The sequence below is a fragment of the Pyrus communis genome, chromosome 12 (genome assembly GCF_041283825.1).
Source record: "Pyrus communis isolate YQ-2024b chromosome 12, ASM4128382v1, whole genome shotgun sequence".
Classification (NCBI taxonomy): domain Eukaryota; kingdom Viridiplantae; phylum Streptophyta; class Magnoliopsida; order Rosales; family Rosaceae; genus Pyrus; species Pyrus communis.
Genome location: NC_142576.1, coordinates 22,435,979 through 22,449,459, shown reverse-complemented (window position 1 = coordinate 22,449,459; position 13,481 = coordinate 22,435,979). Strand labels below are relative to the sequence as shown.

At 36.8% G+C, this 13,481-nt stretch overlaps 1 protein-coding gene across 3 annotated transcripts; it reads right to left on the bottom strand.

Annotated features, from left to right (window-relative positions):
• Window positions 1-6,718: 6,718 nt before the first annotated feature.
• LOC137746208 (RNA helicase family protein) lies at window positions 6,719-13,440 on the bottom strand. 3 transcript variants are annotated; one of them, XM_088681387.1, is made up of 17 exons: window positions 13,275-13,440; window positions 13,147-13,205; window positions 12,639-12,784; window positions 12,395-12,494; window positions 12,094-12,318; window positions 11,913-12,008; window positions 11,004-11,279; window positions 10,178-10,381; window positions 9,924-10,082; window positions 9,592-9,684; window positions 9,196-9,410; window positions 8,695-8,854; window positions 8,289-8,562; window positions 8,020-8,212; window positions 7,735-7,927; window positions 7,165-7,533; window positions 6,719-7,037 (listed from the first exon to the last, which is right to left on the bottom strand). In XM_088681387.1, the coding sequence occupies exons 1-17, from the start codon at window positions 13,438-13,440 to the stop codon at window positions 6,906-6,908; spliced, it is 3,060 nt and encodes a 1,019-aa protein (XP_088537513.1). In that variant the 3' UTR covers window positions 6,719-6,905. The 3 variants fall into 3 exon arrangements, with proteins under 3 accessions (XP_088537513.1, XP_068342386.2, XP_068342387.2); XM_068486285.2 differs by having other exon boundaries at window positions 13,147-13,440; XM_068486286.2 differs by lacking the exon at window positions 13,275-13,440 and having other exon boundaries at window positions 12,395-12,498; window positions 13,147-13,182.
• Window positions 13,441-13,481: the final 41 nt, after the last annotated feature.

Below are 13,481 nucleotides of genomic sequence, written 5' to 3'. Positions count from 1 at the left end.
CTAACTTCTTCGTACGTGCTCATGCCCTATGTAAAAGGTCTTTTTGGGGAGTTAACAAATTTTTAATCACGCGCTAATGGGAATGGTGAAATACGTTGGATTGGGTATTGATTTTGGACTTTCATGTCCAGCTTAAAATCATATATTTATTTCTATCAATGGCCCAAAATTATTTTGATTATCTACAAAATCATGCACATCGGAGGAAATGTAGATCATCGTCATTCTTAATCAAGACTTGTATTAAGTTGTACGGCAAAACCTTGTGAGATTTTACTATACATTTTTTTAGTAGGCGCACAATCTATGGCCAAAATGGTCTGACCCACATTTGCATACTTTAGGGTTTGAAACATGTAAAAACTTCTTCAAATTGGTTCCTAAAAAAGGTAAGATCTTCATTTCTCTTGTTTGGGCCTCTTAATCCTTTTATCTTGGTGACGAAGTTATGGCCCATGATCCTTTTAAATCTATTACAAAACTTAAGAACTTCTTTAAATTGGTTCCCAAAAAAGGCAAGATCTTCATTCCTCTTGGTTTAGGCCTCTTAATTCTTTAATCTTGGGGATGAAGTCATGGCCCGTGATCCTTTAAAAGATGTTAGATGCTAGTTGAGCGACTGGTTGTGGCCTAGCGTCTATGAGGGGTCTAGATGGGTGCCTAGGCGGATTTGATTAAATTTATTTTAATATTATAAATTGATTAAATTTACTATATTTATTATAAGTTGATTTAATTTACTATTGATATACAAATAAAAAATAAATAATAGGCTATTTTTTTCAAAAGAAAAGTATATGTAAGATGAGGGTTTTAGGTTAATTCTTACGTGTGAGGTTAAATTAAATATTTTAGTACATTTAAAAATATGGTGGAGCCTTAAACCGAAAAATAAAAAGAAGAATTATAAAATATATTGGGTCTTAAATATGTGGGCACAAATAAATAGTTAGAAAAATTAAAGAATAATAGTCAAAATCTGCAAAATGGAAGATGTGGGGTAAGAGAAAAAATAAAATAAAACGAATGGAGGCGAAATGGTAGCAAAACAAGAAGATGGTGGGTCCGGTTAGAGAGGTGAAAAAGGGAAAGGGATCATCTCCGGATCCCTTTCCATTTAATCCACCTAATCTGGGATCGAAGGCATTGAAATTTGATCCAACGGCTACAAACAGGGGTCCTTTTAAAGTGATAATTTTGATCAAATTTCAATGGTCCGGATCCTGAACTAGGTAGATTAGGTGGAAAGGGATCCGGAGATGATCCCTTTCCATAAAAAAGCTAAACAATTGAAAAGTCAAAAAGTTTTATTTAAACCTAAACGACGTCGGGTAAGTTTCAAACAGACTTCATCTTCTTCGCGAGTCTCCAGTGCTTTGAAACTTCTTTTTCCAGATTTCGTTCTCCACATAAGCTAGTTATCTTCACCTAGCCCCGACCAGCTCCGCCCAACTCCGCCTAACTCTGCCTAATCCTGCATAGATCCGTCCAAAAGTCACCCAATAAGATGTTCGACTTTCATTGGCGATTTAGACTAAATCTGAGTGGCACTCCACCGCCTAGTGCCTAGGTGCCGTCTAGGCTGATTTTTAGAACAGTATCTATTACATGAGTTGGTCCTTTTTCAGTTCATTTAGATTACATGACCAAATTTGGGCATTTAAAAAAACATTGTTTGACTCTTTACATATAAAACATCATTTCATCTCTAAGTGTCAATCATTTTTTTTTTACATAGTAGCAAAATATCTCATTAAAATTACAAAAGAAAAGTTTTGTGCCATGACAATCTAATTTATATGCAATGAAAAATGCTGCCTCACATATAAAAAACTAATATTTTCTGTTTAATAGGTTCATATTTTCTCCCTTTAACAATTATCGCCCGCAAGATCCCATCTTCTATTTTTAAATTATATTAGAGAAATACTAGCTTTTCTGCATGTGCTTATGTGCATGCGAAAAGCCTTTCATCATGGCGCGCTACGCACGGCGTCTAGAGTTATTTTTTCCTTTTACATTTGTTCACACTTGAAGACATTCTTATAGTTACAATGTGCTAAGCGCAACATACAATGTTTAATTATAAAATTTTTACTTGTAAAGAGACATTCTTTCATTATAATTTTTTTGGCTAAAAATTTGTATGCACTTTTGCACCGTTATATTTAAATTAAGATACTACAAGCCTCTCAACTTGAAAAGAGAGAAGCATATAAACAAAACGAAGCTAAACAAGATGTTCATGATTAATCTCCCACATCACAAATGCCACAAAAATGAAACTTTATGTCCAAATGATAGCAAAAAAGTCACATATGAATACACCATTTAAATTATCATCAAACTGAGTAAATAAACCGCACAAAAAGACAACTTCGATGTGCAAAGAGAAAACTAACCCTATGTGTCAAAAAAATCACAGTAAAATTACAAACTTGAAGTCCAAATTAGTCACGCAACATATACAAACATATCAAATAATAAAACTAATAATATTTTTAAATTATTTCACCATACATGCCAATAATCAATATACATACATTGAATGGAATTGGTGTCATTTTGTATCCAATACAATACCTTAATAAAATTAAACCAGAAATTGTTAACATAATAGTGCAACACAATCAGGGGTTCATGAAATCACAAAAAAAATAACATAAAAATACATATTAGTGTACCTTAAAAACTTGATAGTGATATCTTGGTCACTCAAGATTTATGAGTACATCCACCTTGCATTACATAAGTAATCAATATAAATTGGAAAACATCATATTAAAATGGACAGTGAAACTAAAATCACCCCACCCTTTAAATTCTGAAAAATGAGTAACCATTATTTAACTAATAAATTAGTATATAATAAAGAAATTAATGGAAATTTTCAAGCATACTTCTTGCAATAAAACAAATGAAAGGGGAGAGTCGGATGGTGCAAAATATACTTTTTCCCATATTTTTTCTGTGAAACCAACTTCAAAACTGATTATACAAATTAAAATTTTTCAAACATTCACTTACCCAAAAACCAAAAATGAAAATTTTATTTAATTAATTAAAATAAACTCATTGGCAGAAGAAACATAAAAATGAAAATTTATACTAATGAATTAAAATAAACTAATACGCAGGAGGAATATAAACAACCCTTTGAATTAATCTAAAGAGATACAAACTAAAAATATTAAGATTAAGATTGACAAGAGGAAATGATTGAGATTGAGAATTGAGAATAAAAGATTAAGATTGAGAGTTGAGAAGTTGTACCGAGGAAGACTCTTTGTGACATCCCACATCGTCCAGGGGAGTGATGCTTAAATGTATATTCTCATCCTTACCTAACACGAGGCCTTTTGGGAGCTCACTGGCTTTGGGTTCCGTAGGAACTCCGAAGTTAAGCGAGAAGGGGGCTAGAGCAATCCCATGATGGGTGACCCACTGGGAAGTTGCTCGTGAGTTCCCAAAAACAAAACCGTGAGGGAATGGTAAGCCCAAAGTGGACAATATCGTGCTACGGTGGTGGAGCGGGCCCAGGAGGTGATCCGTCCCGGGCCGGGATATGACAATTTGGTATCAGAGCCTAACCCTGGCCGCGTGTGTGCCGACGAGGACGTCGGGCCCCTAAGGGGGGTGGATTGTGACATCCCACATCGCCCAGGGGAGTGATCCTTAAATGTATATTCTCATCTCTACTTAGCACGAGGCCTTTTGGGAGCCCACTGACTTCGGGTTCCGTAGGAACTTCGAAGTTAAGCGAGAAGAGGGCTAGAGCAATCCCATGATGGGTGACCCACTGGGAAGTTGCTCGTGAGTTCCCAAAAACAAAACCGTGAGGGAATGGTAAGCCCAAAGCGGACAATATCGTGCTACGGTGGTGGAGTGGGCCCGGGAAGTGATCCGCCCGGGGCGGGGATATGACACTCTTTGTCAATTTGTCTCCCTGTTTCATCCTCTCCCTCGCCCTCGTTCTCTTCTCCTTTATTTCTGCAATGAACGGAGAAACAATTTGCTATTAAAAAAAAAAATTTGTGTAATCAGATAATATGTAGCGAACCTGGTTGAGAAGTAATTGGGAATTTCGTAAGATGGAAACTCTGTGCATGTCTCTCTAATTCTGAATTGAAATGAAATTTGTGGAAGAATTTATCAAACTACAACTTCAATTTAAAAACTACAACAACTTAAATTTAAAAACTACAACTTAAATATTAAAGACAACAACAACTTCAATTTAAAGACTATAATCATCATCTTCATAATTCTCATATAATTTAAAGATAGTATGGAATGGTGAAAATTATGTGAGAAATGGTGTAGGAATGGCTTAGGTATTTATAGGAAAAAAAAAATTAGAAATTTTTTTTTTTAAATTTTGTCTGGAAAAAAAATTCAAATGCAACAGTAACCTGGCATCAGCATGATGTCATCTAGCCATTGCTAGCTGGCATCATACTAAAGCCATGTAGCTGTTGCAATTCAAACTTTGGGCCGCCCTGGGGCTGGCTGGAATAGGCCAGCCGGTTGGCCTAATTTCATGTTTTTGGCCTCGTGGGGCCTACAAGCCCTTTGGCCTAGCCCTTGGTTGAAGACGATTTTCGTGTCATTTTGAGCTATTTTTAGCCTTATAGCTCTTTGGCCAGGTGTGACATCCCACATCGGGCAGGAGAGTGATCCTTATATGTATATTCTCATCTCTACCTAGCACGAGCCCTTTTGGGAGCTCACTAGCTTCGGGTTCCGTAGGAACTCCGAAGTTAAGCGAGAAGGGGGCTAGAGCAATTCCATGATGGGTGACCCACTAGGAAGTTGCTCGTGAGTTCCCAAAAACAAAACCATGAGGGAATGGTAAGCCCAAATCGGACAATATCGTGCTACGGTGGAGTCGAGCTAGGGAAGTGGTTCCGCTCGGGCCGGGATGTGACACCAGGTCGGTTGGCCTAATATCTCTTTAGTCCAGCACGTCTTCCCCTTTTTAATTTTTTTTTTCTTCTAATAAAACAAATTTTAGATTTATGTTTTTTTTTTGACAAATTTGCCCTTGTGTGTTTTCATGTATCAAATTTGATCAGTTCTAATTTTTTTTGTTTAAGGGGCTTTTCAATCCTTTTTTTTTTTTTTTGTGAAGCCTTAAGACACCAAAGTGTGCTTCTACCTTTCTAATTAGATAAATATAAACTATAAACATATATTAATCCTAACTCATTATTTCACCCGTCCTCACCATTTAGACTAATCTTTAAGGCTTCGAAGCCCTACCTTTAATACTTAAGTTCCATCATCCTTAAGAGCTAAAGTGCGATCCATATGAAGCAATAAATGTCTTTCCCTAGTACAATCTAGTACTATTTGATAGTTAATTTGATTTTCGTTCTAATTTTGAATAAATATATAAAAGAAAATATACGCATAATAGAGAATGAATAAAAGAAGAGTAGATAATCGAAGAAATGTGGAAAAGTATATATAGAATTGTATATAGCATGAAAATTAAAACTACTGTTCTAAAAATTATCGCTTAGGCGCTAGGACCTGCCTAACTGCCTATGCGTTAAGCTTTAGTTTGCCACTCGACTAGTAGTCAGCGTTTTTAGTCCATCACATCTTCCCCCTTTTTAATTTTTTTTTTTTTTTTTTTACTTCTAATAAAACGGATTTTTAGATTTATATTTTTTTTACAAAATTGCCCTTGCGTGTTTTTATGTATCAAATTCGGTCAATTCTAATTTTTTTTTTGTTTAAGGGGCTTTCCAATCTCCTTTTTTTTATTTTTTTTTGTGAAGCCTTGAGACACCAAAGTGTGCTTCTAACCTTCTAATTAGAGAAATATAAAACGAATTTCAGATTTATGTTTTTTGTTTTTACAAAATTGCCCTTGCGTGTTTTCATGCATCAAATTTGGTCATTTCTAATTTTTTTTGTTTAAGGGGCTTTTCAATCCAATATATTTTTTTTTGTGAAGCCTTGAGACACCAAAGTATGCTTCTGGCCTTCTAATTAGAGAAATATAAACTATAAACATAAATTTAAACTATAAACATATATTAATCCTAACTCATTATTTCACTCGTCCTCACCATTTAGACTAATCTTTAAGGCTTCGAAACCCTACCTTTAATACTTAAGTTCCATCATCCTTAAGAGCTAAAGTGCGATCCATATGAAGCAATAAATGTCTTTCCCTAGTACAATCCAGTACTATTTGATAGTTAATTTGTTTTTCGTTCTAATTTTGAATAAAAATATAAAGGAAAATATACACGGAATAGAGAATGAATAAAAGAAGAGTTGATCGGAGAAATGTGGAAAAGTATATATGGAATTGTATACAGCATGAAAATTAAAATCACTGTTCTAAAAATCCTCGCCTAGACACTAGGCCCTGCCTAATTGCCTATGCGCTAGACTCCAGTCCACCGCCCAACTAGTAATTAGCGTCTTTTAAAACCTTATTAAAACCAAAGAATGAAAAACAATCATAAGTCATTTCCATTATCAATTTTTGTTTTATACATTATCCTTACACCATGTTTCTTTATTCATCTTGTGTCCCATATATATCCCTTCTGTCGATTAATGAATCTGAATCAATATCATCAAGAAATTTTCTTTCATATGGAGAAGTATACAATCAGCAAGAAAGTAATCTTCTATCTTGTTTCGAAGTTTAGTTTTAACAATATTCATTGATGAAAAAGCTATGATGCCCACATGATGGTAAACGATTACTTCGTAGCCACTTTTTTTCTAAAGACTCGTCATACAAGAAAGACATCACAAGAAATTAAGCTGCGCATTCAAATGGAAAACGAAAAAAATTACATCTGCATTACATAATGGGAGACAAAATTTTACTGCAAAAATTTTACCAAAACCGTGACAGTCCGAAAGGAACAAAGTTTTCAATATTGTATATTCTGACTATGCAGCAACTCTACCACAGCAGACACAACTGCCTTTCCCTCGCTGGAGATGTCCAATCCTGGGTTGTCAATCTTCCTGTTCAAAAGCTTGTCGAGTTCACCACGCAGTTTCTGCAAAAAGCCATAACGAAAGACAAATATTCAGAACATTGTTTTCACTATCCAAATAAAATAGTGTAGGAGCAACTGCTGTCCTCTAGAAGTGATGGATTTAACATAAGATCTCGAGAGGCATTACCCGAATCAATTCTAGAACACTCTTTGATGCGGAGAAATGAAGGTAACCTCCGAGCATCTCAATGCCCTCCCCGGTCTTGCTAGGGATAAGACTACCACCAAATAGAAGTAGAGCATAATCTGATAAATTTGTAGAGTCTCGGATGTAAATGCTGGTTGTCTTCACTTTTTCACTATAAACCATGTAAGGGAGAGGGAATAAATGAACCCCAGCATTGACTGATGCAGGATGGATATCAACTTTACCAACTTCTTTAGTATAGAATGCTGTCCGCTTTCCTCTTCTTTTACACTGAACGACATTCGGATAGAGCCCAGCACACAGGACCGCACACACCATCTCCAAGTCATGGCTGTATTGATTGTAAGCCTGCACGCACGCACATGTTATATTTAGTTATTGCACATCATCCAAGTGAACTAAAAGTTAGACGCTGAAAACTGAAAAACAATTTTAAACTTTTCAATTTTTATGTAAAATTTGTTCCATATTGTCTTGTAATTAGGAAAAAAAAGCAGCAAATAAACAGAACATAAAACGATTAACAAACAAGCCCTTAAAGGAGCTTACATTAGCACCCCTGGATTTGTCAAGAAAGCCAATATTTGATAATAGATCAAGAAACTGGATCCTCATATCTTCCATCATCTGCAATGTTACAGGGGATAAAAAGTTCTCCCAGCAGAACGACTTTCCTGCTCCCGCTCCATTTTGTTTTGCATCTTTCCATCCTTCAAAAGCTTTCACAAGAGCTATGTGATCACTGCAAGAAAATAAATAAACAGATACAATAATATAGAGAACAAGCTCAACCTTGTAACACTCAGCAATATGCCTCAGTTTAATGAGCTGTACCTGAAAGAATCACCCGCAAAGGACCTCTTTGCAGCATCAGCATCCTCTTTCCTATTTATTGGCAGTATAAATGGGTCACGATGAGCAAGAGCAGCTGCAATTGTTAAAGCAGGATTGAGGCATTGAAACATAGAACCCATTAAAAGCATCTTCCCAATGTTTGGATCCAATGGTAGCGTGCAAAGATGGCGACCTGTTACGTAAGATATTTGGTCAACTACCTGAGCACATATTCAGTAGAGACATAAGTTGCATAAAGTGATACATACCAAGCGGGGTAAGCTCCTCTGTGTCATCTAAAGCTCCAATGGTTTTGAGAAGTTCAATTGCATTTTGAACTGCAAGAGAATCTGGTGGCTGAAGTGCCTTTGCCAAAAATGACCCAACAGCTCCAAGTTGCAAACTTTTGATGTGGAGGCATAGCTCTTGCAACGGCGTCCGGAGGATTTCAGGTAATTGATATTGGAGCATTGCATCATGGATCATTTTCGGATATAGTCTGTAACAAACTCCAGGTTGCACACGGCCAGCACGCCCTCGCCTCTGAAATCATTGCACCAAAGCAATAAAATTAATGCTCATTTTGCCAAACAAAAAATGGTTCCGGCTTGGTCTCAGCGAGTCCAAAATACAGGCAAAGCCTCATATTCTCTTACTTCTGCTAGTAAATTATACCTGATGTGCTGAAGCCTTTGAAATCCATGATGGTAATAGACAAGCCAACTTGTTTAAAGCATCATAACTGGTTTCCTTTGCCTTTCCGCAGTCTATGACATACACAACGTCATCTATGGTGATACTACTCTCGGCTATGTTTGTTGCTAGCACAATTTTTCTGAAAACATAAATACAAGGAAATTTAATATTTGGAAAACAGGTGAAGTAAACAAGATTAAGGAGGTCTTAATAAAATATAACAATGTGGATCATGCAGGGTAATTTTGATTACCAACAAGTTAGCTCACAACAAAAGCACATATTTCATTTTCAATCAGTTCAAACAATTGATTCAACTGATGAAAACACTAAGCATAATGATTTTTAATCGTATAGACGAGAGCATATGATCCAAAGGACATGGAGATAAAACATGAAATATAGAAGATAAGATCAAATGATGAATCTCAATGCCTAAACAGAAAAGAACTTCAAATTCTTTCAACACTACATGCTTGCCTTTTATTAGGGGGAGGACGATCAAATATCTCTTGTTGATTGACGGTAGGCATTGACCCATGCAGGGGAAGAACCATATATTTTGTGGGATCTCCAAGGAATCTATTTCCCTTAATTTTGTCAAGTAACTTTGATATGTCATCCCAGCCCGTAAGGAATACAAGAATTGCTCCATCTCTCTCATTGCGACATATATGTTCAATTGTCGCCTCCACCTACAAAAGTTATGATGATTTGAATGCAAATTTGTTTTATCCATTTTCAATAAAGGACGAGAATTCATTTTCTACATAGAAAAACTTCCTTCAGCATGACAGCATATGCTCATTAGAGAGTGAGATGCAACACATTCTTCAAAGCAACAGAAACATGCTGGTGCTAAAGTAAGTGATTTACCAGCCCCAAATCAAGCTGTGAACCAGACCAAGCTTCAAGAGACTTTCTTGTAGCTGTGCTGTAATTTTTGAACTGAACATCAATATCGGCATCCTGCATGTCCAAAGCATTATCCTCATAAATACTTAACACAAACAATATAGGAAATGCTCAAGCTAAAAATTATAAACACAGACATTCTTTTGATTATAAGTCTATGCCATCAAATATTTTAATGAACCAAGAGCTGGATCATTTCTCTAAACATGTACAAGTATTAAAAATGTGTACTAGAAGATAATTAGGTAGATTTCAATGAGGACATTGAGAATAATAAGGGAATGCTGGATTGCCTCAAATAATTCAGTTAAAGGATCTTTCTTGGAATCTTGCTGTCTCCTTCTTTTCCTGGAATCCCCCCCCTCAAAGTTGTCAAACTCTGACTTGACAGCGTAACGAGTTTTCTCCAGAATATCTTCTAGAAATAACTCTGCCACAGGAAAAGTTAATCCCTGCCATTTGTCAACAACAATAACATTTAAACATGTATGTTAAATTTGAACTCAAAAGATTCAAGTAAATCAAAAGAAAAAGAAGAAAATTATACTGGTATATGTATTGTTGGGGAATTTCCAAAGTATCTGGAGAACAAGTCAGCATTGATGGTAGCACTCATTAGAATTAATCGTAGATCTGGACGCCGAGGAAGAAGGTCACGCAAGATTATGAGTAAAAAGTCCTCATTCATGCCTCTTTCATGAATTTCGTCAACCAGCAAGTGGCTCACGCCCGTTAATTCTGGGTCTTGAACCTGTAGTTCAACATCAAATACAAGAGAGTTGTCACGGATAGTATAAATTAAATGGATTAGAAAGATTCCATGTATAATGGTGCCATTGGAATACAACCATATTACCATCAATGATATAGCACCGACTTAAAGAGTATATTAAGGTAACTTAGAATGTATTAAATGTTACAAAATTGTTACCACTACCAATATCATTAGAACTAATTTAAAAACTCGAAAAATATTCCCTAGATGATAGCTTTTACAGAAAATAAACGGGAGGAGGTTTCTAAAACATGGACTAACAAATGTTCCAACACTCACCATTGTTTTGCGAAGTATAATTATACACTTTAACATTACTTTTCTGAGTGCTAGGATTCACAAAATTATAACTCGTGAATAAACAAAAAAACCTTGTTTTCCCAGGGGAGGTCTAAACAATTATTTATCTCAAGGTCTCAGAACAAACATAAACCTAAGGACTGAATCAAGCTACACATCAAGCAACATCCAAGTCAAGAAGTTAAAAAAAAAAAACATATTAATACGTTGTTGAAGGCTAGCTAGGGAAGAAAACAAGGACTAACCAGGATACCAGTCTAAACCAATTGTTGGAAACAAAACAGAGAAAACATATTACCAACTGTCGAAGTAACACTCCAGTGGTGCAAAATAACAGTCGTGTTTGAGCAGAGCGCTTTGATTCAAGACGGATCTGATAACCAACAGTTTCACCAAGATTCTCTCCCCTTTCAGAGGATATACGAGCTGCAACAGATACAGCAGAAATACGACGAGGTTGTGTGCATATTATGTTGCAGTCAGCACCATGCAGACGTGAGATCTCATTTTCTAGAATAAATTGTGGAAGCTGCGTTGTTTTTCCGCAACCTGTCTCCCCAGAGACTACCAAGACCTGGATTGTAAACAAATTTAAGAAGTGTAAGCAAATTAGTGGCATTTTGGAAAAAAGGATCAGTTATATGGTAAACAGTTAACAGAACCTCTATTCCTGAACAGATTTGTAAAAAGTATCTAGTCATCAGATCAATATAGACCACTAGATCAAGATCAACTAAAATGATGAACACCTAGTCGATACTGTTGATATATTCCACCTTCATCCTTTATTCTTCCTAGCAAACACCTAAGAAATACTTTTCAAATTTTGACCTAAATAAATGTGTATCTTTATGCCAAATTATCGTGGAAGGTTGACAAGTGTAACCTAAAATTTACAAAAAGTAAGCTGTACACACATCTGGGGATTCATTGCAAAATTGCAAAATGCCTCGTGAGCCATACCAAGCTATCTCGAAATGGTGTTGTATATTTACAAATACACTGACCAATGAATTTCATCTGATGCAACTCACAGAGTGTCCCAATTAGGTTCTCTCTCTCTCTCTGTGCAGAAGATGTTCAAACCATTTTTTTTCCGTTTAGACTATAATAAACATCATAAATAGCAATTCATACAAGAGTTCAACTTGCACAGGTTCTGGATAAAAAAGGACAATTTTAAATGAAAGTTGGCAAAATATTGCACCTGATTTTCTGAAACAGCTTTCAGAAACTCGGACTTCATTTTGAAAGCAGGAAGCTTTTCTCGAAACGATTGCATTGCTTTTAAACTATTGCTCACCTGCTCATAAATAACCAATAGCACCGATAAATCTCCCAACAAAACCCATTAAACGAAACAAGAAGTATGATATGCATGTATGTACCTTCATTTTTTCCTGTTTCTCCTTAAGTTGAAGGCTGAGTTTCTCTTTCTCATTAACATTATCAGGCTCTAACTGGGCGACAGGTTTACTCGTAATTACGCTAGCTGAAGTTTGTCTGTTTCCCTGCCCTGACCCAGAAGGCCCATTGACAGATATTTCCCCCTGTGACGGCGAGCTGTGCAAAAGACTCCCAACTCTATTGGCAGTCTCTGTAGACATTTTAATCTGTACAAAACACAAAAATGAATACTCCGGCACAAATTTGAAGCATTGTACCAACGATCAGTAAGTAATGTCGTACCTCTTTCTGTGTGGAACCATGGCGCTCATCAAGATCTGCCCGGTAGTCCGGCAATGGAACTTTGCTGACCACCAAAGCCTTCCCTTTATTGTATGCATGGCTTTCTTTCCCCAAGCATAAAAAAACATGCAAAAAATGAAATTGTAAGACTAATAAGCAGCTTTGCTTTTACCCAAAATATAAATAAGAGGACTATGCATTGCACACCAAATGTACGAAATAATGTCTTAGTGAGGCTACTTACAAGTAAAGCCCCAGTTGATAAGCCATGTCATATAGAATTTGCTGATCATTCCGGCTAAAATTACGCTTAATTACCATCTCCTGCTCCGCTCCGTTCTTCATCTGCTCCATCTTTCCCCACCATTCTGTCTCATCAAGCACTTCCATCTGCCAAGCATATCATATTCATTACATCTACAGGCTGTTCGTTATCCACTAGAATCCAACTTTTTTGTTTCCGAAACCAACGAGTCAAGGTGATTTAGCTACATTCATCATTTTTTGAAAACTATAAATTCGTTTCAAATAGAATACCAAACAACCCATATCAAGAACTTCTATCTGCTATCCATATCATATCCATTATCATTAGGGCCTGTTTGGTACCCATATTATATCCAATTTTTGTTTGTTTTCGAAACCAATGAGTTAAGTGTGTACCAAACAACTCCTTAATTTACCACAGATACTCTAAACTCTTCAAATTTCAATTAACCAAAGCAAAACACATAATCTAACCCACTGCCTACCTGGACAGCCTGCTGCCTCAGTCGCTCTGCGCGCCATACCGGGTCCCACCAACGCTGTTCTCCGCCGCGGCCGCCTCCACCTCCACCTCCACGACCGCCTCCACCTCTGCCGCCGCCACCGCGGCGGCCTCCGCCAGAGTTAGGGCCGCCTCGGCGACCGCCTTGGAAGTTAGTGCGTCCGGACATGGCGAGTGTGGAGATCCCAGGGCGAAACGCGAAGATTTTGGGCGCGGCGAGGAGGTATCGGGGAAGCGGGCAGCTTGTTGTTGTGCCAAGGAGGAAGCGCGCTGACATTTATAACGAACACACGGACCGCACTTCCCACTTCAGTTATG